Below are 27849 nucleotides of genomic sequence, written 5' to 3'. Positions count from 1 at the left end.
ACGGGTTTTTCTCTGAAAACGCGGGCGAAGCCGCGGGCGGAAAGCTAGTACCAAATAAAAGATAACACAATCGAGTTACAGCCCTGTTCCACTACCTCTAATATTAGTACGTAATCATTAAGTGTGAGTCTCTTGAGATGAAAACAGTGCGAATAACAGTTTATTAATCGTAAGTATTTATAATTCTCTTTTAAATGATCTATTTATATACAACCTATTTTGTCACTGTTTTTGTAAGAAACTCTTGAGTAACTTGAAATTTTGTGTATCTATACTAATTTTACAAAGCTGAAGAGTTTGTTTGTTTGAACGTGCTTATCTCAGGAACTACTAGTCCGATTTGAAAGATTCTTTAGGTGTAAGATAGCCCATTTATCGAGGAAGGCTATAGGCTATATATCATCACGCTAAGACTAACAGGAGCGGAGCACAGTGGGTAAAATCGCGGGGCACAGCTAGTATTCGATAGGTCGTTAAGTTTTTTTATATACTTAAATGATAAGTGTGTCAGAATAACATTCGCCGGTTTAGTTAGTCTTTATATAGTACTAGTGGTCCGCCCCGGCTTCACCCGTGGTACATATAAATATGTAGCCCGCAATAAAAGGTAGCCTATGTCCTTTCTCGGGTATCAAAATATCTCCATACCAAATTACATGCAAATTGGTTCAGTAGTTCAGGCGTGATTGAGTAACAGACAGACAGACAGAGTTACTTTCGCATTTATAATATTAGTATGGATTATTTTCGTGCTTGTCACCAAAATTGTGTAAATTAGACGATTTTTATGTATTTTTGTGTTATCGAACGATTTTTCTAAAGAAAAGTTTATGAATACGGTTGGTTTGAGAATAGTGAACTATTTTTATACCCTTAAGTGATAAGGGTAGGCAGAACAAAGTTTGCCGGGTCATTAAGTAATCTAAAATAATAAGGAAAACTAACTTAGTGGCTCACTGACACAAAATGGAACAGCTACTAGCATAAGACAGTTGAAATTTTTGCTGCTTTCTTTTTGTGGCGTAAGTGAAGACACATAAAAAGATAGCTACAAGCATAAGACAGTTGAAATTATGTACCATTTCTTTTTATAGTGTAAGTGGGCATCAAGAAAGCATTTTAGAAATTCGCACTTTTTGGGGCGCTAAAAAATGTGTGTTTGTATGAATAAAAGTGAAACTGTTCGAACGGTTCCGAACACTGCTTTGTGTAGCGCATGTCGCGTGACGGTCGGCTGCCGAGTAGGTATACCTACTCGGCAGCCGCGATACACGCGACATGCGCTACACAGACCAAAAAGTTTGAGACGATGTAATAAAAGTTTCACTTTAAAAGTTAGTCAGTTTTGAAGCAGAAACATCATTACATAGTAGTAGGATGTGTAGTAGTGAAGTCCCATGTCCCCTAGTGGGGTAAGGGGCAGATGCATTATACATCTGTTTGATCGATTTTCTTTAGGGACAAGTAGGTGATCAGCCTCCTGTGTTCTGCTAGACCAAGACATTTTTTTTTCTTCGTCTCCACCGGAAATCGAACCCAGGACCCCTCGGTGCTACGCTCACGCGTCAACCACTGTACCAAGGAGGCGGACAATATGTATTATGTAGGCTACATTATATCCAGTTACCACGAGAAACCGCGAGCTGCGGCTAGTCTAATTATAACTAGGAGTAATTGAAGGTCTTAAGATTGATTGTTCGTTTCTGTTTCGTTAAAATTACTGTACTTATTTTGAAGGTATTTGGAGTTAAATAGTGATTAAAGTTTATAATCTGGTTTGATAAATATGAAAATTTATACACCAATGAATTCTGGTTTGATAAATATGAAAATTTATACCCTGTTTGTATCTCTGTCTATACTCTATTATTTACGCCTGCACCACTTAACCGATTTGGATGAAATTGTCTACAAAGATAGTTGGAGACCCAAGAAAGGTCGCGAATGGATATTATAATATAGTGTTTGAATTTGTGTAGTTTATTTGTTATTAAATGTTCACGAAAATAATTTTTACGAATTTGTTATTTTTTTTTCAGAAAAGACAGCAATGTTAACTTGTGGGCTGGTGCTGTTGGCTGGTGAGTATCCTTACTATCTTTTTTGTGTTTGTGATAACTAAATAGTTATTTATTTTTCCCAAACACAACATTTTTTAAATATTCCTTGAAGTACGAGGATGGTTCTTATGGAGAGAAAACGTAAACATATTGTACTAGTAAATAATAATTTATTTAAAACCTCGTCATATATCCTAGGTTTATAGAATATCTCGGATTTGATGGCAGATAGCCTATCCAACGATGACCAATGATCATGGATTAAGGCTTTAGGCTAAAATTCTGATTTGAAAAGTATCGGCAATCGAAGTCACTTTTTCAGATTGCTACAAAAACACTTCTATTGAACTAGTGTAGGTATATATAATAACTAGCTTACCGCCCGCGGCTTCACCCGCTTTGTCTTTGTGTCTGCATAGTAAGTATAAAACAAAGTCGCTTTCTCTGTCTCTATATCTCTTTGTATGCTTAAATCTTTAAAACTGCGCAACGGATTTTGATGCGGTTTTTGTAATATTTTAGTATATAATTTATTAGGTTTTAGACAAAGCGGGCGAAGCCGCGGGCGGTAAGCTAGTGTACAATAAAGTGTAAATAAATTAATAACTAAATCTTCTCTCTCCAGCCACATTCGTTGCCAGCTCTGGCCTGGAGTCCCTCTTCCCTGAGCAGAAGCAATACCACTATGACCTGAAGGCCAACGTGTCTGTGGGCAGTCTGGACTCCGCTAGCTATTGGTCACTCGGTGGCCGACTTCTGGTGCTCTTGTATGATAGGAATAGGATTAGATTAAAGCTGGAAGGGTTACAGGTAACTTATATGGACTTACTGTTTAATTTTCACATATTATTTCCCTTTAAATCACTTTATTAAAGAAAATTTTATTCGTGTTAAATAATGTTATGTCTAAGGAAGAGCGAGATGTTCTACTCCAAGCATTTAAAAGCTATAAATGTTGTCTCAATAAAAAAAATGCTCTTAAACACTCCAATTGAAATCTTACTAATATTATAAATGCGAAAGTTTGTGAGGATGTGTATGTGTGTGTTTGTAACTCTTTCAAGCAAATACTACTGAACCGATTACAATGCAATTTTGCACAAATATAGAGGGTAACTTGGATTAACACATAGGATAGGTTTTATCCCGAAAATCCCACGAGAACGGGAACTATGCAGTTTTTTCTTTGAAGACGCGGGCGAAGCCGCGGGCGGAAAGCTAGTATTAATTAGAGAACTTAATTCCATACTATCAAAAAACTACGACTTTTAGTACGAGAAAATTGAAAAAATAAATGCAATACAAATTCTAACACATCAAGATGTCGAAATTTATGGAAAAAAAATATTTTTTCAGGCTTCATTGTGGAGCAGAAACAATGGCTACGCATCATATCACTCAGAAGATGCAGTGTTTTATCTCTCTCAACCCTGGGAAGTGGAGTATCAGGTAAACATAATAGAAGATATTATGTGGTGTTGTAAAAGCATATATTATTATGCGCTGATATTGTTTAACAGTTTTCGCTGAGTTCAGTACTTGCAAAATATTTTTAATTAATCAATACATCATTTCTGTACACAATAACAAAGAAAATCTAGTCACCATCAGTTCTCTCTCTCCAACGATTACAAAGCACGTATCTTGTTGAAAAATTCATTCGACAAATCCGCATTCTGAGACAGGAACAACGATATAATATTATATAAAATCGTAATATTATGTAGAAACACTAAATAATGTACAAGAATAATACCTGCATGTTAAAATAACATTATTTATTTCAGGAAAACGGTTTTATCAGCTCTATATACTTTGGCAATGATACAACATGGTCAAAGAACATAAAACGGGCGATATCTATTAACTTCCAATTGAAGAAGGATGTGGGGTCATACACTAATACTGAGGTGAGTTTTCCAGACTTAGAATAAATGTAAAGAATTAATAAAAAACAATAATAATTAATAAAGATTTAAAATATTAAAAACTTTAGCTTTGATCTACCTGTATTGCATTGTCTGTACCTACATAAGTAGAAAGCAGTCAAAATGTTTTTGTAAAATTGTGAAATATTTCATAACGAGCAAAGGGATATTGAATGAAAATGAATATTTTATTCTTCTTTTTTTTTACTGCCATAGCATTTAATGTTTTATTTTATACACATTTTATGAATAAAAAAAAAGTCGCGAAGCGGGATCCCAGCAAAATATAAACATTTTGATTTTCATACGCAATATGATATTAATATAAAACAAGTTTGATACGAAAAAATTAAAATCGTGTTTAAAACTCCTTAAATGATACAGTTTAAAAAAAATATATTGTTTTCTTTCAGCCATGTCTCTACGCAAGTTGCGTAATGATCTACACGGCTCGTGGTAATTCTATAAAGAAGTACAGTTCTATCCAATTCTCTTCTGGTGGCATGGAGTATTCGTGGAGCTCTGTTCCTTGGGTCAATAGCGTTGGACGTGTGGTAAGTGTTCTAGAATGTTCTAGAATTTTCTAGAAGGTTCAAGAATGTTCTGGAATATTCTAGAAGGTTCTAGAATGTTCTGTGTAAAACAAAGTGGCTAATATTATAGCTAACTAGCTGTGCCCCGCGCTTTTACTCGCATTGCTCCGCTCCTGTTGGTCTTAGCTTGATTATGTACTATATAGCCTATAGCTTTCCTCGATAAATGGGCTATCTAACAGAGAAAGAAATCTTCAAAAATTCTTACAAAAATAATAATTAATGGGTCAGCACCATTTTCAACATCTTCTTTGTATCTAAGATATTCAATCTTGTATAGCGGTTATATTTTTGTTATTCTTTATATTTCATTCAATCTTGTATAGCGGTTACATTTTTGTTATTGTTTATTCTTTATTCGATAATCTTTATTAAATTTCAGCCCGAAAACATCGCAACATCAGAAAGGATATACGAGTTAGACGAACATGGATTAACGAGCTTAAATATGAAGGGAGATTTCCGATACAAAGTCAATGAACACATTTTAAGCGTTACTTCAGAGTAAGTATTCTATTACATAGAAAATATTGTATAGAAAAGTTTCTTAGAATGTATAGAAGTATCGACCGCCTCCTTGGTACAGTGGTTGACGCGTGAGCGTAGAACCGAGGGGTCCTGGGTTCGATTCCCGGTGGAGACGAATAAAAAATGTCTCGGTCTGGCAGGACACATAGTCTGATCGCCTACTTGTCCCTAAAGAAAATCGATCAGTGAAACAGATGCATAATGCATCTGCCCCTTACCCCACTAGGGGACATGGGACTTCACTTATAGAAGTATCATTTGCCTAGTTTAAAAAAATAAGTAATTTACATTTTTATTGAATTAACTAGATCACCTAGGAATCCTTGGTACAGATGTCAACAGCTGAGTGAACATCAGCTCTTAGTTTTAAATTCAATAAAATATAATAAATTCAATAATTAGTGGTAAAAACAGTAATATTTAGTATTAGTTAACTATATTATCAACGTATGTGTATTAATTAATGTGAAGTACGCATTTATGTGACTGAAGCAACGTTTTGTATAACGTGGATGTCAACGAGCCAACGGAAATTCAAATTCGAATTTCTTCGATAAACCAGGGGAGTACTAGTTCTAATATATCTACTATATTTAACACTATACACAACATTCGCATTCATTTTAACTAATAACACTGCTCATATTTTATGAGTAACGTCACAATAAATACATGAGCGCATAGTTATCGTCTCACTTTGCTTGACAAGTTGGAAGCAATTTAGAGGACAAAAACTAATAGCTCCAGACAAAATATACTTCATTTCTACTAAAAAACTACTTTTTATCTATTCACTATCTATCTAACACAAGTAAATTTTATTAAAATTGCATCATAAATACAATTTTTTTAACATCTATTTCACCTGTTTCAGCAACTAAAATTACAACATGCTGACCCGCAAGGCAGTGGCCAAAGATATGGAAAACAAACTAAAGGCCACACTACAGGACTTAAAGGCTTCACAATCCCTGTGTGAACAACTCTTGCTGGAGAGAGAGGAACATGAACTTGAAATCCAGAAAATAATAAAAAAGAACACAAGTTTGAAGGCCGAGCTAGCTGAACTCCACACTCAATATATGGACAGCCAAAACAAGTGCACAGCCCTCCAAGACATTGTTGACAGCTTCCAACAGTGTTCCAATGACCACGAGAAGGCTCTCAGTCGTATCGTTGAACTGGAATGCAGTTTAATGGAGGTTCAAGAGGATAACTCCAAGCGGCTATGCAATTCATCCAACAGTCTTTATGGTGAACTGGTTGAATGTGGACAGTTAAGTGGCTTTGAAAACAATAAAAAAATCAAGTTAAATTCACATAACAAATTAAAAAATTATCTCAAATTAAGTAGGTTTATTAAGCACACAAAATCAGTAATTAAAAATAGATTTTCATTAAGAAATGTAGCACAATTGCAAACTAAAAATAAAAGCCTTGTGAAAGAGTTAGATAGATATCATAGGGACTTAGAACATTATAAAATGATATATGAAGTGGAAACTACTGAACTAAAGGAGAAAATAGACTCATTAAATGATATATTACATGACCTCAACCAAAAATATTCTGCTGCCCAGTTACAAATCAATGAGCACATAAAAGAGGCAGATTACCTTATAAAGTTAAGCAATGAAAATATGGATCGTTTCGAGTCTCTAACCAATAACTATGTATGTAAGTGTTCCATAAGTGACAAGGAGCAACCGTCGCCCCATAAGCCCATTGACTGCACTGACATGCATAGTATTCCATCCACGGCAACAATTTCATCTAGTAAAACAAAACATCTTTCCATGCAGGAAATTATTGTGTTGTCGGATAACATTGGTCAGGGATTTGGCGCTTTGCTTAACAACTTAGGGCATAAAGTAACTAATTTTTGTACTCCTAATAGTTCATTTACATATATCATGAATTCATTAGATAATTTTAGTTTTAATGAAAATAGCATTGTTGTTATATTATATGGAGATAGTCTTAATCTAAAAAAACATGACATTGATATAGGATTTCAAAAAATGTTGAAAATTAGTAGTGAGACAAAATGCAAATTTATGTTGTGTACATTACCATATTTGCCTGGTTTGACACAAAATCAATATAGATTTATCTATAACATTAACTTAAAATTATATAATTTAACAAATCATCATAGTGATGCATTTATATATTTTGACATAAATTCATGTACAAAATCTTTTTGCTTGACAAGGAATACAGTGTATCTGCCATTTAGATATAAGAGAGAACTTGCTATGTTAATAGCATATAAAATTATTAACCAGTCTGGTACATGTTTGGTATCAGACCAACGATCTACTATAATTTTATGTAGTAGTAATTATATACATCAACCGAGGTTAAGTGTTGACGGACAAACTAGCCCTAAGCTAGATTTAAACTAGTATGTAAGACAACAGCTAAGCAGCATTTTTCCATTGTACATCAAAATATTCAAGGCTTGGCTAGCAAATTATTAGAAATAGAATTATTTTTAAATCATAATAGTATAAAAATATTTTGTGTAACAGAACATTGGCTTAAACAATGTCAGTTGTTATTAAATATTGATAATTATAAATTAAAAAGTATATACTATAGGGCACATGCTATTCATGGAGGTTCTCTTATTTTTGTTCACAATAGTGTTAAATGCAAAGAACGAACTGACATTGTAAGTCTTTCTGTAGAACGCACCATTGAACTGTCCTGTGTTGAGCTTGAGCGTTATATTATTGTTTGCGTATACAGACCTCCTTCCAGTGACTATAATATGTTTGAGACAGTCATGGAAGAAACATTAAAGCGTTTAGGCAGGAGTAAAAAGAAGGTAATAGTATGTGGTGATTTTAATATTGATTTACTTTCACACACACAGACGGCAACACGAATAGTTAATTTGTTTCACTCATTTAATCTGTATAAAGTTTTTGATGAACCCACACGAATTACACCTACTTCTGCAACTTGTATTGATAATATATACTGTGATTGCAACTGTCTAGAAAAAAATATCCTCAATATACTGACTTCAGATCACTGTGGCCAGAAAGTAGTTTTGGAATGGGATTGCATACCTAAGTTTAAAAGAATTAATGTTAGGCCTATAACTAAAAAAGGCATTGATAAATTTAGAGATAATATTAATAATAAACTGCCTAACCTGAATGATCAATCCTTTTATAATAATCCTTGTGAAATGTTTACAAATCTTTTTAATTTAGTTCATAATGAGTTTAAAAAATATTTAAAGTTAAATCTTTAAGTATCACCAAGGATTTACCATTTAGTCAATGGGCAACACCTAGTATACACAGATGCAGGAACATTCTATATGAGTTATATGGCATGAAGCAATATAACAAAGACTTGTCATTCCATAATTATGTTAGAAATTATTCAAAAACTTTTAAAAAAGTTTGTTTCACTGCCAAGTGTCTATATGTCAGAGATAAAATACGCAACTCTGATAACAAAGTTAAAACTGTTTGGACAATTATTAATGGTGAAATGGGCAAAAGCCGGACAAATAGTACCATAAAACTTGTAAATGCTGGCAGGGTAATTGACAAAAGTGCTGATGTTGCGCTTGCTTTTGAAGATTTCTTTAGTAGTGTCCCTGTTAGTATTACTAAAAAATTAAATTCATCATCAGTGCTTGCGGAGTCCCTTTTGAGGGACCATGTTGCGGAGTGTAATGTATTATTTGAATTGCGACATGTGACTGCAGATGAAATTGTTAAAACTTTTAAAACATTAAACTTAAAAAAAACATGTGATCTCTGGGGAATGTCTGTGAATTTAGTAAATAATATTATAGAAAACATTGCCAACCATTTAGCGTTTATATTTAATCAATGTTGTGACTGTGGTATATTCCCTGATTTATTAAAGTTTAGTAAAGTTATTCCTTTATTCAAAAGCGGTGACCAAGAAGACTGTAATAACTATAGGCCTATTTCTATTTTACCAACTTTGAGCAAAGTCTTCGAGAAATTGATTTTAAACCAATTATGTAGTCATTTTGTTTCAAATGGTTTACTGCACGCCAAACAGTTTGGTTTTACAAGGGGGCGCTCTACCACTGATGCTGGAATAGCTCTTTTGTCACATATATATAAAGCATGGGAAAATTCAAAGAATGCTTTGGGGATATTCTGCGACCTTTCTAAGGCTTTCGACTGTGTAGAACATTCCACTCTATTACGGAAACTAAATTTTTATGGTATCAAAGGTTTATCTCAGGACCTCATAGCTTCATATCTTCAGAACAGGGTACAGACCGTTGTTGTTAATGGAGAGAAATCTTGCGGTGCGCCGATTAACATTGGTGTTCCGCAGGGATCTATCTTAGGACCGTTTTTGTTCTTAGTGTATATTAATGACCTACCTTATTATTTGCAGGATATGTGTGAAATAGTACTGTTTGCAGATGATACCTCATTAATATTTAATGTGGATAGATATGACACAAATGTTGACGAAGTAAACTCTGCTCTTTTACGCATATCTAATTGGTTTAATGCTAATAATTTATTATTGAATGCAAAAAAAACAAATTGTGTAGAGTTTATCCTTCCAAATGTAAAAAAGGTCAAAAGGGATATCATTTTAAACGGGGAGGTATTATACCCTGTCGAGTCTACTGTTTTTCTTGGTTTGACACTAGATGAGAAGCTACAATGGGGGACCCATGTTGCCACCACCGCTGCTAAGCTCAGCTCAGCTGCATATGCAGTTAGAAGAATAAGGCATCTCACCGATGAAGATACGGCTAGATTGGTTTATTTTAGTTACTTTCATAGCATTATGTCCTATGGAATTCTACTATGGGGCAGGGCTGCAGATATAGAAACTATATTTATATTACAGAAAAGAGCCATACGCTCTATATATAATTTACGTGCTCGGGACTCACTAAGAGATCTCTTTAAGAATATTGGTATCCTCACTGTACCATCACAGTATATATTTAATAATGTTTTACATGTACACAAAAACGCGGACTTACACACAAAAGTAGGAGATAGACACTGTTATGGCACAAGGAATAGAAATAAAATTGAAATGCCATTTTATAGGTTAGCTAAAGTTAAAAATTCATTTATGGGCCAAGGTATACGTTTTTACAATAGAATTCCTCATAGTATTAAAGAGTTTAGTAGTGTTAAATTTAAAACTTATTTAAAAAATGTATTAGTTCAGAGAGCCTACTACAGCATTAAGGAATATATGGAAGATGAAAATCCATGGAGGGTTGTCGCGTAAGAATAACAGGACAGTTCTTTGGCATATTATGATAATATATAATATTATGTAGTTAGATGTAAGTAACATGTAATGTAAAATTATATTGTATATGGACATGACTTTAAAAGAGCAACTATGGAGTTTCTTGCCGGTTCTTCTCCATAGATACTGCTTTCCGAATCGGTGGTAAATTTAAAGAATGTAATGACGATTCAAAAGTGCTTCTGGAAGAAGTCTAATTGAATAAATAAATGTTTGAGTTTGAGTTTAAATGTTTGAGTTTGAATCGTTGTTCTACCAGGACACCCTTATCATTCAGGGGTATGAAATATACATGTTTGTCAATTCTCAACCTACTTACCCGGTATTTAATACAAATACACTAAATTTCATACAAATCGGTCCAGCCATTACGGAGGAATTTTAAGTATAAAAAGATTTAATAATAGATGGCGCCTTGGTAAAATTTTAAAGAATAGAAAAGCATTTGAATGCTATAAAGCTAAAAATTAGATGACTCCTTACAAAGCGTTCAGATAAACTGTCATGTTCAGCATTTACTGCCATTCTAGTACACAAATCTTATCAGTATTGCTATATTCCAGGCTATCCCTCTACCTGGACAGCGAATCAGCAGCCCCGCAAACATCCAAACTGGATATATCTAAGGAGAGCATTCAGTACCAGGCCAATGATTTTGCTGACCCTACAAATGGCATTCGATCGTCTAGTCAGGAACATTTGAAGAATCGGACTTATGAGGTAGCTTAGACATAAATAGTCTTACCACAAAACAATAATTTATACACAGTCTAACTTTAAACCAGGGATCTGACACTTTAATAGTTGTCCATGTGAAATACGACAAAACCAGATAAAGAGAACCCGCGCTTAAAGTTGAGTTTTTTGTGGTAAGACAAAAACAATCGAAACTCATAATATACTACTAGATTTCCGCCCGCGGCTTCGCCCGCGTTTGCAAAGGAAAACCCGCATAGTTCCCGTTCCCGTGGGATTTCCGGGATAAAAACTATCCAATGTGTTAATCCAAGTTACCCTCTATATGTGTGCTAAATTTCATTGTAATCGGTTCAGTAGTTTTTACGTGAAAGAGTAACAAACATCCATACATCCATACATCCTTACAAACTTTCGCCTTTATAATATATATTAGATATTAGATTCTTTGTACAATATGCATAACCTTATGAGCTTCCTGTTAATAAGCTTAAAGTTTCATTAATAACATGCTTATTTTGAGTTTCTGTGTGAGTTTAAAAATTATCCCAATTGGCATCTTTTTTTGGCACACGCAACCACACAATGTTTTCATTCCTTTTTATAATTTACCTTGTATTAATTTATAATGTTTTTGTAGTGTGTTTGAGTGTATGAAATAAATGCTTTCTTGTTTTTTTTTCTAAACACATAAACATCATATTTGAGAACTAAGAAAAACATTTAAATATCAGTCCCTTTGTTTAGGAGCTATCAGGAGACATTCGTATATTTCTGGGTTATTCATTAAAATAATTCAATTATTTTAGATACTTACTCAAAATCATTCCTTCATCCTTTTTTAGCTTTGGGATTTTAAAAATATTTTTAGTATTACCACAAAACAATTTAACTTTAAACCAGGGATATGTGACTTTAATAGTTGTATATGTGAACTACGACAAAACCAGATTAAAGAGAACCTGCGCCCCTGTCTAAAGTTTTTTGTGGTAAGACAGTTTATGTTTCAGATATTAATGAAAATAGCAACAAAAGGAATAGACGCAGATAACATCGTTAGAAATGAGGCTCTGATACATAGCTTGGATTTCATTGATCTTCTGAAGTGAGTGTATTAATTATAATTATAACATAATACATTACTCGAAATTGACTAATACACTAAATTCAAATGGGCAAAAAATTATCTGGTTTTTGACCCACGGCGTACATAACACATCTTTTTTATTTTGAAAGCTTACTGCGATCACTGCGATCAATATTAATGTTCAACATATTGTAGTCTTATCTTGTAGAATTTTGATAATCCTTCAGCTTAAACTATTATAATGAGTATTGAAAAACGTACGTTTAGAAATGTTATAAATGACGCATTTCCTTTATCTATTTCAATTATTATTCAGTATACACTCTTCAAACTTGACTTTTTGATTAAATACAAAAATTTACACAACTCACAAATTACAAAACTCACAATGAAATCATTGAGACTAAAATTAACGTCATCAAATTTCAGCACCGTATCCCGGCTCTCCTACGACTCTCTAGTACAGCTCTTCGCAGACCTAGTCCTAGGAACTAGTTATGACCTAGAAACTGCTAGAAATATGTTCCTAGAAGTTCTGCCTCACGCTAGGAGTGAAGCGTGCGCGAGGTTCATCAAGTATCTTGTTATTGAACAGAAGGTAAAGATTTATTTAAATGATTTTTGCTAGTAAATTAAATTAATTATTTGTAAGAATTTTTTTTTATAAAAAGGACATTACACATCACTACATAGTATCTATAAAACAAAGTCACTTTCTCTGTCCCTATATCCCTATGTAGGCTTAAATCTTTAAACTACGCAACGGATTTTGATGCGGTTTTTTTAATAGATAGAGTGATTCGAGAGGAAGGATTTAATATATAATTTATTAGGTTTTAGACAAAGCGGGCGAAGCCGCGGGTGGAATGCTAGTGCGATAAAAAATACTACAACTAGAATAAATAGTCATACAAACAAAATAAACATGGAATGACAAAATTGATTTTACATCAATAGAAGCGAAGCAAAAAAATAAGAGAAATGGTAACGAATCTTAAATTAGAGGAAAAAAAATTAGTTACAAAATACCTAAAAAATACGAACTGTCTTGATTCTAAACGCCATTTATTCGTTATATTGTTCATGCTAACGTTTCACCAAAACACCAAAGATCTACAGAGCCCAATATATTTACTTACAAAACAAGAAAGTACTGCATAAATATCCTTATTTTCAGTCAAAAATAGAAGATGCAACGCTCCTTTCTCTCATACGAAAGCTCCCGTTCAACGTTGCTATGGGCAACCACAGCCAATCCCTGTTAGAAGACCTGGAGACATTCACCAAGCTCGGTCTGGACTTTCCCACGGATATACGACATGCTGGGATCCTATCTTTCGCTATACTTGCGTATAAAACTGCTGAAGCGAATCAGGTGAAACAGGATTACTTTGACAATCTGGTCGTGAAGTACTTCCGGATGTATAGTGGTGAGTGTGCAAATTATTTGTGTATTAGTATTAGTGTCTTATGGAATGTCTTAAATTGAGCAGCCGTTTGATAAGGGGTTAAGGTCTTTATAAAACTTTGTTGATTTACGAAATTACGATTTAAACGAAATCTTTATAATATATAAAAATGAATCGCAAAATGTGTTGGTAAGCGCATAACTCGAGAACGGCTGAACCGATTTCGATAATTCTTTTTTTATTATATTCCTTGAAGTACGAGGATGGTTTTTACGTAGAGAAAACGTAAATATGTACCACGGGCGAAGCCGGGGCGGACCGCTAGTGTAATAATATATCCACCTCTATTTCAAAACACATTTCAAAACTTTTCACGTTTAAAAAAAATAAATGCACGTGGGCAACTATTAAATTACCTACATAACTATAGTTATGATATAGATAAGCAGACCATATCCAGGAGCTGTTCAACCACACATTGTTAATGTTTATGCCTGTTAGAACTGCTTGAATTTTTCTTCGTTTCACTTACCTTATATAAATACATTTTCAGATTGCCCCCAATACCTGGACAGGATGATCTGGCTGCAAGGTCTCTGCAGTCTGGGTTATGCGGCCGAATCCTACATTCGAACCATTTACAGTGATACGAGTAGGAACAGGCATGAGAGGCTGTGGGCGTCTCTCGCGTGTGGTTTGGAGGCTAGAGGTTATACGGTAAGTTGAAGGAAATTAGAAGCTATGACCTTTTTACATTAATAAATATAAAACAGATAAAACCTCCTTGCGTCCTATTTTAGTAAGAAAGCTTAATTTATTAAGGAATTATTTAATTATTTATTAATTTTATTAAAAATGTAGAGAAGGATGAAAACATTAACAATGTTGATTTAAGAGTTATAACAGACGAACGGCAAGTTGTGAACGGCAGAGGCTACTTCAGCGGTCGCCTTTGTTGGAAAATCATAAATAAATATCTATTGGTAACTTAAATAAATGACCAATAACTTCCAGGCGCTAGAAATAAGCCTCCCCATTTTGACCAACGACGCAGAGCACATACAACTTCGTATCGCGGCGCTACACGCGATCCTACGGTCCGACATCCGAGCAACAGACTTCCTTTTCATCCACAACTACATTACGAGCTCTGAAGATGACCAACTCAAGAGATTCTGGTATACCACTGTGAAGAGCTTGGAAACGAATAAGCACTTTGAGGGGTATAGCGCTGCGTAAGTATTTAATTTGTTTGTTTATTTAAAATAAAATAAAGATATTTGACTCATAAACACAAACACTATTTGTTGCTAGTTTTGTAAAGCCTGGGTATATTTTCCATTTTTCCTAAACAATATTTATTATTAATTTTCACCGTTATCTTCTATATAATAAAAATCAATCGTCAAATGTATTACTAACGCCAAATTCGAAAACAGCTGAACCGATTTTGTTAATTATATTTTTATAAAATTCCTTGAAGTACGTGGATGGTTCGTATGGAGAGAAAACGTAAACATGTACCACGGGCGAAGCCGGGGCGGACCGCACTAATATATATAACTATTTTGTTGGTTAGGAGAACTATTTCTCCAGTATTTAGTTTCCTTTTTTATCTTATAAATATGTATTTATATTTTATATATGTATATGTAAGTACTATGTATAATATGTATTTATATGCATATATATATATATAAATATATTTATTAATTTGTATTTAACTTATTATTTTTATTTAATTTGTATGTATAATATAAATATAACTTGATTAATACATATATACTGAATTATCTATGTCTATTATTTAATTAGTAATGAATAATTTGTATTATCTATCCTTTTTTTTAAATCTTTTTGATGCGCCCTCGCTTTTTTCCAATGTCTTACATGTCCTTTATTTTTATGGTTGCCTGGAAGAGATTGCTTTTAAGCAATAAGGCCGCCTATTGTACACTTTCCAATTTTATGTATTCACTTATTTTAAATTCCTGTTATATGTACAATAAAGTGTCATAAATAAATAACTATAGGTCAATAATGTTGTGTAGAATAGAAAAAGCAAAGTTTAGAATACATCAAAATTTTTGAAGTGAAACTTCTTTAGGCACGTTGAGAGTAAAATTTTAAGGTCGCGTCATGGCAATACCGTATTAATCATAATCCTTTAATTTATCATGATGTTTACAGATCCTACTTCGTCCCGTTCGTAGCGAAGCAAGTCACCAACCCAGACACAACATACTGGGCGACAAACAATTACATCATCACAAATGGAGATGAGAACGGAGCAGCCTTCCAAATGTTCAGTATTGGGGAGGAGTCGAACGCCATGCCGGCGATGGCAAGTGCCACGATCAGTTCTGGGGGGAGGAGGCCGTATCAGGCTGCTGTGAGTCATTTAGATACATCTAAAAAATCAATCAAAATACAATAAAAAACAAAAGCATTAGATAATAAAAATACAAACAATAAAAATAATACAACTTACCTTCCTGGCTTCATTAGAAGAAGAAAAACGAGCAGACTTAGAAAAATAAAAAAATGTTGTGTGTGTTTTATGAAACCACGGTAAAAGTGAAACTTTCCGAACACTGCTTTATACCTACTCGGCAGCCGACCGTCACGCGACATGCGCTACACAGACCAAAAAGTGTGAGACGATGTAATAAAAGTTTCACTTTAAAAATAAAAATCCGATCTTCAAATCAAATTTTATTTATTATTAAACATACATACATACAATTACAATTACAATTTATGACAATATACAATTAATATTCATGTAAAATTATATAAATAAAAAGGCTACCAAAACAATTTATACAAGCCAATGTTTCCCTAGCTAGGTTACTGGGCAACCTGTGTTTAGGAGAAACAGCTTGCCTCTAAAATAAATTCACAAAAAGCCTCTTAGCAAGTACTTAATTAATTAAAATTGGTTACAATATAAAATCTTTTATGTTAAATTTATATAAAAAGTAACCGAAATGATGACCTGATGATCTTATATCAAAATCGTAAATAGAGAGTAGGATTTGACTGTTTACTTTATGACTACACTGACGAAAACAAAAAGAAAAATACAACTATGACCCAGCCCTTATGTCCCTGTGTGTATGTGTGTACCTATGCCCTTATGTTATGTTATCCTTATTAAATGTAAACCAACTTCTTTTATAGATATATTTTATAGCGGAGGGTGTATCGTCACATATATTCAAGAAAATGAGATACTCAAACGTGAAAGACATGAAAGTGGAAACGCTGGTGAAAGTCTTGGAGAAGATGAAGATATGGACATTGAAAACACCGCAAGAGGTAAATGATAAGCATTATTAGTTTATTTGAAGCTAAAAATAAAACGACAAAAAATATAAATGTCGACAGGTAAATAAGCTTTCTGTTGCTGAAATAATTTGCAAATTTCGTTAAGCAATTTCGGGGATTATTGTACAAGAAAGAAGACAGTCAAATTGAGAATCTCTTTTTGAAATCGATTGAAAATAAGCAGTACCTGTAGCCTAGACTAACAGAGGGGGAGAAGCAATAAAAAATGTTGCAAAAATATTGCTTTTTAGAGCGGACTAATTTGCGTGTACTAGCAGCTTTCTGGTTGATAATATAATAATTTTGTTTCAGGTACATATAGATGTTGTAATAAAGATTCAGGATAAAACTGTCTACGCAACACATGTAAATCAGACAAGATTTAATAGTTGGAACGGTGACGACAGTACGTAATTATTTCTTACGAATAAAATATAGGCAAAAAATATTAACAAAATTTTATCAAACAGTAAGGAAAGAGCGTGTGTGCTGAGCACACGTGTCAAAAGTGAAGCTTCTTTGGCAATATTCAAAGATACCAAAATCGTCGCCTTAAGCGCGTCACACACGGTGAAGATTTATCTTAAGATACTGTAATATTTTATATTACAGTATCTTAAGGTATCCGGTATCAGCGTTCTGACCATCATTTTTCTTTTTGTCATTGCGTACTAAGACTCCTGTAGAACCGCCATCCTGTTACAAATGACCCACAAAATTTCGCGTCATTTGTAACAGGATGGCGGTTCTACAGGAGTCTTAGTACGCAATGACAAAAAGAAAAATGATGGTCCGAACGCTGATACCGGATGCGTTAAGATACTGTAATATAAAATATAACAGTATCTTAAGATAAAATATTATAGTATCTTCACCGTGTGTGACGGCGCTTTACTTCATAACGTATTGCCATGACGCGACCTTGAAATTTTACTCTCAACGCGCCTAAAGAAGTTTCACTTCAAAAAATTTGTTCGGTCAAGATCTATTTAGGAAGGATCAAAAAATATAGTGGAAATCAATTTATAATTCACGAAAATTTGTATAAATTAACGAAACGTTAAACGAAAATTAATGTTCTTATTTATTTTAGTGGCCAAATCAATAATGGAGTTTCTACGCTTTGGAAGTCACATAAACCAACAAATGGTGTACTATCCTACTCAAATGGAAATTAACCTGCCCAGTGATTTAGGTAAGAATTGAACAGTCAGAATATTGGAGAAGTACAGGAAACAAGCTAAGTTAATATTGAAATAATATCATACGAAAAGAGAGTTATATTTTTTCTAAAAAGACTCAACGGATCTGAATGAAATTTACCGTAGGGTAAAATTAAGTATAGTTAGGGTGTATGATTTCATCTTCGAGTAACATTCGAATAAAACCGCGGGCTAAGCTTAAGTATAAAAACTAAATCTAAGCTCAAACCCAAACACGTATATTTTTTTATTTTCTTTTGAAATAAACCTGGAACCGAAAGGAATCTTGATGGAGGTGGGCAAAAATAAAAACAATATCTGGAGTTTTTATTTTGTTTAATTTAAACCTCATCTATCAGACATAATAAAAAAAAGATATTATATGAAAAGCAGACCATTAAAACACAAAGTACTAAATGTATTCAAAATTATTGTATGTTTATCTACAGGAACACCAGTACGTCTGCAAACATTGAACATGGCGTTCACATCAGTGCGTGGAAACCTCACAGCACCACCTGATCCCTCACTCGATCTGGATTGGGAGAACGATTTGCATATACGGTTAGTTCATCATCATCATCTTCTTCTTTATTATTATTATCATCATCATCTGCATAATTATTATTACGATCAAAACCTCATTATCTTCAACAATTTTAAAAAGTGGTTCCTGGATTGGCTCGTTTCAAATATATAGCTTTATATTATCGATCTGGATATCTCTGTAGATTTTTTTTAATTTTTTTTCATTAAATTAAGATTTTCATCCATATAAATGTTAGTATACCTTAAAATTATATTAGTATTATAATTATACAATTTTGAAATATTTGTCGCGTCCTTCGTCTTCTTGTGGCGATGCTGTGTGTACCATCATGCCTCACGCCTCAGGATGGATAGTTCTTACTTTATTTAAAAGTTTCAATCGAATCACAACAGATAATATTTTAATAGTATCTTACTAACTGAATGAATCGAGCGAAAATGTTACAATTACGTAAATTCTTCTTCGTTACGTAACGTCTTGTACATGGAAAGAAAAAGACCCAATAAATTATATACCAAAGTTCCATTTTGATTGTATGTGTGATATTTTAGCGCTTATATAGTTAACAAGCTCGCGTAAACAACATTATTTTAACTATAAATAAATAAATATTCTCTTCTAACACAGGCTATTATTCTGAATTCTTTTCTCATCCTGAATCACCCATACAAAGTCAGAAAACCGCCAATTAAGTATGTTCCCAGGTTCCAAGGTACACAAGTAACATCCATATCAACAACAGCACCACTTCTTCAATCAGAACATGCAGCAAGAGTCCAGAGATCTGTGGTAGCTCATCTGCCGATCAAGTTCAATGTTACCTGCCAGTCTTCTACGAGATCTGTGGCGTGAGTATACAGTTTCAATAAGTTTTTAGGGTTACATATAGAACACTAGCTTTCCGCCCACGGCTTCGCCCGCGTTTTCAGAGAAAAACCCGTTCCCGTAGGATTTCCGGGATAAAACCTATCCTATGTCCTTTCTCAGGTATCAAAATATATCTTTACCAAATTTCATGCAAATTGGTTCAGTAGTTCAGGCGTGATTGAGTAACAGACAGACAGACAGAGTTACTTTCGCATTTATAATATTAGTATGGATTAACTGTCTTTTTCTTGATGGAAATAAAAAAGAGTCCTGGGAAGGATGAAAATAATACGGGATCACAGTCCATCTATACTAATATCATAAAAATTGGAGAGTTTGTTTGGTTGTTTGTTTGAATGCCCTAATTTCAGGAAAAATTCTTTCGGTGTTAGATAGTAGTATATTATATCATCACGCTAAGACCAACAGGAGCGGAGCAACGCGGAGCGGAGATATTAAATATAGGAATTTCTACTATTTTATGTTTTTCATCGTCTGTGATCAGATTTTCCCATTGTGAGACTGGTTTAACTGTTTTTTTTTCGGATGTTGAAATGAAATATTGGTTACAAAAGTATTTTAAAAACGTTTTTATAAGCGTAGTATGAAAAAATGTATTTCAAGTATGTAAAAAAATATTTAAGGTAGCATCCTAAAGTTTATAACTCAATCTTCATTTTCAGTTTAACCTGGTTAAATCCATTCGCTCAAAGGGCGGGAGTAGCCATGCACTCTAGGGTCCAAATAACCATGGATTCGAAGTCAGGACGTGATGCGTATACCGTGTCTTCCAGACCTATATCTAATGTAAGTTCAATCTCCTATCGATATCTTTACTAATAATATAAAGCTGCTGAGTTTTTATTATTGGAAATCTATAGCATCGATTTAAAATTTTCTTTCATCTTTGGCATCGGGTTTTGAAGGGGAGAAGAAGGTCCCTTGTTTCCTCTTTTTGTTACGAATTTCATCAAAATCATGATTGAAATATGGCAGAATTACACGTAGATATAATTCTCATTTAAAATCATCTGAAATTATTATTTAAAACTTAATTTGGATGCATCATTGAGTTACTATGTACTACGTACACTACGTAGTAATAATACAGCTACAGGTATTTTTCGTTGATTCTCAATAATATAATTTCGTTTATTATTGTAGGTGAATGAAAAGGGCATATTCTTCGACTGTGAGCAGCAGACATCTGGCTCTGAAGTCATCGAAAAGTATATCATGTCCAAAATTATCAACTACGAGTAAGTATTTATAAACTCAAAGGTTGTAAACGAATTTCTGGGTTTGATTCCTAGTGGAGATGAGGAAAAAAGCTCACCCACTCGGGTAGACGTTTCATTTTCGTATCTTTCAATCTTGGCAAAGAAGTTTCATTTCTAACACGTGGGCACACACGCTCTTTTTTTCAGTACACCGCATTCCCAAAAGACGATCCTGGATACGATACACCAATTGACCCCCCTCCCCGGGTGTGGGCTGATTCTCCCCCCTACACGACAGGAACAAGGGGGGGATGAAGTTATTCGGGTTAAGTTTACACTGGGCAATGTATCTTTGGAAAGGATAGACCGAGTGGAGGCTAATTTTGGTGTCGTGTTGAGTTATTATAGGTATGTACATCTATACTAATATTATAAATCTGAAGTTTGTTTGTTTGAACGCGATAATATCAGGAACTACTGGTCCGATTTGAAAATTGTTTTCGGTGTTAGATAACCCATTTATCGAGGAAGGCTTATAGGCTATACGTTATCATTACGCTAAGACCAACAGGAGCGGAGCCACGCAGGTGAAACCGCGAAGCGCAGCTAGTTATCAAATACATAGATATTAGATACTAACTATGGGTTTGTGCCATGGTACTTCTAACTTTATAATTAAAGTTTGGTAAATTGGTACAATTTTATGAAATTTGTTCTGTTTTCTTGTGAAAAGGTTGAAAAGAGTTGTATGATTATTTTAGAGGGATATATTAGTAATTGATAAATATATTATATCTTAATTTTAAATAAACGCTTGGATACGATAATAATATCTTCTAAATTATTGTTATTTATTTTCAGTCTCGATGAGAAGAATGTGTTCTTGAAAATCGACTCAAATACAAAAATAAGAAGTGCAGGCCGTAATGTATCTGTAGAATGGAATTTATATGTGAAACAACCACACGCGGCAGACCCTAAGAGAACTCATTGGAAGGTAATAAAATAAAAATAAAATAAAATAAGCCATCCAATTACTGCAAAAACATTACAAACTACTACAAAAAATCTTATACTACTAATACTATATGCCGTTGACAATATTCCTTATTTATTCCTATATTATATTATATTGTATATTATTTTAAACGTTTCTAAACTATTTTCTGTATTATATTATTACGTTAGTTGTTAATCTATATAATCGGCAAACTTGGTTCTTCTATGGCAGCTTGTCTTCCGACAAAGGCCTCCTCTAAGGATTTCCATTTCGCTCTATTTTTAGCTATTCTGATCCATTCCGGGCCAGCTATCTTTTTAATATCGTCTTCCCACCGCTGGAAGGTATTGAACATTTATTTATTTTGAACACTTTATTGTATTAACATAAAAAATAACAGGTACAATATATGTTTTAATATTTTGGTCTTAGGTTGGCCTGGTTGGTAGTGGCCCTGCCATCCAAGCCAGAGGTCGTAGGTTGGAAATCGAATATTTGTGTGATGAACATAGATGTTTGCTCTGTGTCTGGGTGTTAATTATCTATATAAGTATTTATTTAAAATTATATAATATTATGTATGTTTATCAGCCATCTGGTTTCCATAACACAAGCGAAAGCTTAGTATGGGATCAGATCGTGCCGTGTGTGAAAATTGTCCTGAAATATTAATATTCCTGATAGTTATTTCATAAAACAACAAAACAGCTTTCAAAAGGAAGATGGTAATCCACAATTGCATAAAAGTTTCTTTCCGTGTTTTGAAAGCCTATGGGACGTCATGGCTAGGTATTTTGATGTGAGTCAGCGTACTCTATCCACTTATAGCCCATATTTGTCAACAAATTATGCATATAAACCTTCTTCTCTTGAATCACTATATCTATAAAAAACTGCTTCAAAAACCGTTGTGTAAATTTTAAATATTTAAGCACGGACGGACGGACAGCGACAGCGACTTTGTTTTATACTATGTAGTCATGTTCAAGTTGGGGTTTGAAATTCTCTCAGCTCTGCTACAAAGAAGACGACGTTAGCCACGCACCAGCAGACGAAGACATCACCACAACACCGTCCGCCTTCGAAGGCCGGACCACCATCACGTACAGATCATCAGATAAATTCAGCAGCTGTTCCATGGATGATAGCTCCAGTGTGTCTATACGGTATAGAGGTGCTCCGAAATACTTGCAGGGGAGTTTGGAGAGACGAGTGGATTTGCAAGTTATGGGGCAGAGGGTTAGTATATTTTTATATGTTCATTTATTAATACTTTATTGCTCTTATGATTATTAGAAGACTTAACCTAAGAATACATTTAAGCAATTTGCGGTCTTATCGCTATGCATTATTAAAAATTCAAAATATGAAAAAGAAAGGATTGTTTTAGAATTGAGACAACAAGATGTTGTCTCAATTTGTGGTATAGGCATTGAAATGAAATGAATTTATTCGCAAGAAAAGTGGTAATACAATGGTGTTATGAGAGAACATGTTCTACACAATTCGCCAGTCACAGCTGGCATGCGAATGGTTACACTAAATTTTACAGTGCTTGTTAAATTTTAAATTAATATAAATTATAAACATTTATTAACGATGATGACAGAGATTCAAATCAAAAAAAAATTACATATTTGCATCAAAAAATTCATTTAAATTATTATGGCATTTGTCAATTAACCAGTTTTTAAACGATAGCTCTCTTATATTTTTAGGTAAGGCGTTAAATATATTATTATTGTTCTGTGCTTTGGTATTATCACCCTAGTCGGATTTCACATTTATTTGACTGATCGATATATTACCTATATTGTTTTTCAGCGCCAAAAAAAGATTTCCTTATGATCTACACTGATCGAATCTGTAAAAAAGGCAGTTTTTTAAATGACTGTAAAATGTATTCCTCTTGTATTTTTTTTTTCGTTTTTCCTAAATAAATAATAATTTCAGCTTCAAGACTTCGACCTTCTACCAAAACTAGGTTTAATGGGGGGCACTCCGGCTGGTCAGTTCCTTGGCAGCCTGGATAAAGACTCGATTAATGCTACTGCTGTTATCAAGGTAAGGTTAAGTAATTTAGTTATTTTGTGAGCATAAATAAAAAAAATTCTTTGTCTTTGGCGTAAATAAATTGGCAAATACGAGTTTAACGTATAGAAGGAAACCACAAACAAACTGATGTTTCAGAACATTTTTTAATTATATAGGATTTACTGGATTTCAATATCATGAAAACAAAACTGACAACTGTGAAACTCGTAAAAAGAAGATCAAGAATTCGATCCTTCTTTTTTCTATTTATAAGTGTTCAACAAGGTTCAGCTGAAAAAATTTTTTGTTACAAACATTGAGGTATTATTACTACGTATAGAGAGGACACCACGAACAAAATTTGTGCGACAAGCGCGGCGGCGCGTGGCGGCTAGTGAGTCATACATTTTGTAGATATTCTGCCTCTTATTACTTATACATTCAAACCAATCAATGTAACAAATTAAAGATTGTTTATCTTATTAAAAAAATATGAATAAACTTATCAATTAAAACCAATCAATGTAACAAAAAAAAAATGGTTTAAGACGATTGACTCTTACTCGTGTTACAAATAGTGTAGTAGCGATGTGCTCTCTAGTACGTAGTACATAGTAACTCAATGCTTACAAATAATATCGTTATTAAATAATATCAATTTTAAGGAGATCATGAATTCGATTGATTTTTTTATCTTTCTGATTTTAAACGTATGACAAGTGTAATTAATGATAATACGATTTTAAATTTAAAAAATAAACAGGATTAGGTACTTATAAACTTTATTAATTTTCAGGAGAGAAATGGAGTCGCATCGTTGGTAGTTAATCAAGGACCGGAAATGCAGTTCAAATCGGATAATATAGCGACACTACTTGATAGTCTAACTGCTATGCAAATTATGAAGAAGTTTGGTATTTACAGTGAGTATTATTTCTTACTTACATTACATAGTAGAAAACAACGTCGCTTCCTGCGTGTTTGTCTGTCCTTATGTATGGTTACATCTTTCAACGCAACGATTTTGATGTGTTTCTATTAATAGATAGTGATTAAATGGGAAGGTTTATTTATGTATTAAATATGCGAAGCCGGAGAGAGTCGCTAGTTATATTATATACTAGCAATAACCATTTTCCGTGTAAATAGAAAACATACATAGATACATTCTGATAAGCTTTGGCGTTTATAAAATTAGGAGGATCAGGCATCTTCGTCGTACCTATATTATGTTGAGTATTGTATATGGATATAATGGATTTGTAGTATTGTATATTGTATATGGATTGGATAATATCATTCTGAGAATTTTTTACAAACAAAAGCTGTATAATTTCGTTTTTTTACTCAGACTCTACATACGTTTTTACGCTAGTACCTAATTATTTTTAAAATCCATTTAAAGTTGATTTATACACTCATGTGTATAAATCCAAATTATAACATAAAATATTTTATACATTTACTGGAATGATAGTTTTGTACAAATAAGAAAGACTATAGGCAATATTAATTAATGTAAATTATTCTATTTTCAGGGGAATGCAGACTCCAAGAACTCACAGTTCAGACTCTATCAGGAGGCGTGGAACAATTGCAGCCCATGCATTGTGCTGATAATTTGGTGTTGGCTGACTGTTCTGCTGTTCCTAGGTATTATATTTTTAAATAAGAAAATTAGTAATTATAATAAACATTTTTTGTAATAGTCGATTCAAAAATAGTTATAAAATGATGATAATTATGATGGCAGTGTAGAGGGAGGTATTTTTTTTCGATTTATATGTTGGATTAGATTTTAGAAATCCGTAATTTATAGATCATTTTGAAATCGTTTTCCAAAGATTTCATATTGATTCTGTAGGTACCTAATTACTCAAAATAACAACAATTGTGGTATTACCATGTCAGTAAAATAGGGCCGTAGTCGGCAGTCGAAGGCAGTTTAAAAATTACTATACAGTTTTACTTGTAAAAGTTTACATAAATAATAAAGTTAAGTTTATATTTTACATCAGTTTACATCTTGTTCCACAAAAAAAAAACGGCATAAATCACTACATAGTATAAAACAAAGTCACTTTCTCTGTCCCTATGTCCCTTTGTATGCTTAAATCTTTCAAACTACGCAACGGATTTTGATGCGGTTTTTTTAATAGATAGAGTGATTCAAGAGGAAGGTTTTAGTATATAATTTATTAGGTTTAAGTCAAAGCGGGCGAAGCCGCGGGCGGTAAGCTAGTATTATAATATAATACAAAAAGAATATCATAGTATAAAGCATTTTTATATACCAACAAGTTTATTATAATTACAACTAAAACCGCTTTTTATTTTACAGCTTCGTAATTCTTCGTCAAAAGGACGGTGGTATCAAAATGTATGACGCTGATCACAGCGCAGCTGGCAATGGAAACACGTCCGAATCGCCGTAAGTCTCTTGTGATACTGAATTTTGTGTACGTGTTTGTCAATGTGTGTATTGCTTGTGCAGTGTGTACGTGTGAGCGTGTGTTTGTGTGTGTGTGAGCGTACTTATAAGTGTGTGCGTGTATTTTGTGGTGTATGTGTATACCTGAGTGTATATGCAAGTAGGTAGTACAAATGTGTGCGTGCACTTTTATTATTTAAGTGCGTGTGTATATACGCATATCATAATATAATGTGTTAATGCTTGCTTATATGTGTTTGAGAGGAAGAGTTTGAAAGTAGGTATATGTGTGTGTGTTTTTGTGCATACATTCGCTTATTATTACGTTTGTGTTCTTACCTACTATGTTTGTGTTATCTCTCCTTTTTAATTGAAAATTATTACAAATAACTATATTTTCAGATTAATTCCGATCAACGATGGAGTCAGAGTGGCTTCAGAGTCCACAGGAGTGCTAATTTATAAGAAATACAATGAAACAGTAATACTAGTTCCCTTTGCATACATGGACTCCGTTTGCGGAGAATGTTTAGGACAAGAATATAATAATTGTTGATCATTTGTATTCGATAGGTAATATTATAAGCCCCTATCTTGCCCTAAAAAGACGAAATGAGAATCTACATACAGGGTGTCCTTGGTATACTAAGCGCGAAGGGACTTGTAGTTTTGCATACACTGATCACGTAAATGCTTAAACAACAAAATTACGTCAAAAATTTTTTGCTAAATTTTTCCTGAAAATCCATGTTTTCTTCTCTAGCTTCGCGCAGCCAGCAGCCGCCAGCCGCTTCGCTAATGTGAGCATTTTGTCTATGAAAACATAATCTTAAACGATAGCTCACGTGCGGTTGGCAAGTAGGCGGGTTGCTTGTTATGGGTGTACACATAGAGTTTTAAGAAGTTCATCTATTTGAAAAAAAAAATGCGTCTGGAATTTTATAAGTATTTTTTATGTACTCAGCGTATGCAAAACTATAACCTCCTTTGAGCTTAGTTTACCAACAGTGGGCCACCTTGTATACAAGCATAATTCGTTTTTCTTATACTGCTTGAATTTTATTACTACAATTTTTATTTGAATGAAATAACTATTGATATCTTGCCATACGTGAAAATATGTTTTAAATATAATATGAGACCACGTGAATTTTCCTATTTACAATGAAAGTGCCATATTGTATATAAGATTTTTTATTTCAGTGCCATCTATTGAATATTTAATGGAACTTTATAACACAAACGTATTTAAAAAAAGGATAGATATTACCAACAGTGTCTTTGTATTGTAACAATTAAGCACTTAAAGACTAAACTAACTACAACTCGACCAAGCTAAGTTTGCACAAAACTGCAAAATAAATAATAAATGCAAAGTGAAATCTAACAAACATTTGTTTACTTTTTTTAAGTCATAGCGAATCCTTTTTTGCAGACTACGGTCTGCAAAAAAGGATGTCGATTACTGACGCTTAGGCGTACCTAAGCGTCAGTAATCGACGCGAGGTGCAAACTTAGTTTGATCGAGTAGTAATTATTATAAACTAGCGGTCCGCCCCGGCTTCGCCCGTGGTACATATTTACGTTTTCTCTACATAAAAACCATCCTCGTACTTCAA

The 27849-nt window shown here is 33.5% G+C and overlaps 2 protein-coding genes and 1 long non-coding RNA gene across 3 annotated transcripts in view; 2 read left to right on the top strand and 1 right to left on the bottom strand.

The window, feature by feature from the left end:
• The window catches only part of LOC149476015 (uncharacterized), a 232628-nt gene that overhangs the window by 83905 nt on the left and 120874 nt on the right, over nucleotides 1-27849 (bottom strand). The window lies entirely within an intron of this gene.
• On the top strand, nucleotides 128-27439 carry cv-d (vitellogenin-like lipoprotein). Its single transcript, XM_089713015.1, has 30 exons — nucleotides 128-169; nucleotides 2040-2081; nucleotides 2686-2870; nucleotides 3417-3509; nucleotides 3848-3970; nucleotides 4402-4542; nucleotides 4964-5085; nucleotides 10968-11124; nucleotides 12111-12205; nucleotides 12617-12785; nucleotides 13365-13617; nucleotides 14150-14313; nucleotides 14611-14831; nucleotides 15787-15988; nucleotides 16780-16917; nucleotides 17239-17332; nucleotides 18020-18121; nucleotides 18578-18692; nucleotides 19383-19526; nucleotides 20229-20352; nucleotides 20710-20804; nucleotides 20973-21173; nucleotides 21627-21762; nucleotides 22777-23004; nucleotides 23719-23834; nucleotides 24601-24722; nucleotides 25338-25452; nucleotides 26141-26230; nucleotides 26633-26861; nucleotides 27259-27439. Exons 2-29 carry the CDS (start codon nucleotides 2051-2053, stop codon nucleotides 26784-26786), a joined length of 3930 nt encoding a protein of 1309 aa, XP_089569141.1. The 5' UTR covers nucleotides 128-169; nucleotides 2040-2050; the 3' UTR covers nucleotides 26787-26861; nucleotides 27259-27439.
• On the top strand, nucleotides 5444-10618 carry LOC149476020 (uncharacterized). Its single transcript, XM_089713183.1, has one exon. It carries the CDS (start codon nucleotides 6000-6002, stop codon nucleotides 7515-7517), a length of 1518 nt encoding a protein of 505 aa, XP_089569309.1. The 5' UTR covers nucleotides 5444-5999; the 3' UTR covers nucleotides 7518-10618.

This window comes from Colias philodice, chromosome 29 (genome assembly GCF_061535455.1).
Source record: "Colias philodice isolate Cphi_HAF_F1 chromosome 29, ilColPhil1 Martin Lab GWU primary, whole genome shotgun sequence".
NCBI lineage: Eukaryota > Metazoa > Arthropoda > Insecta > Lepidoptera > Pieridae > Colias > Colias philodice.
Note: the sequence above shows the minus strand (reverse complement) of the source record. Positions and strands in the feature narration are given on the sequence as shown.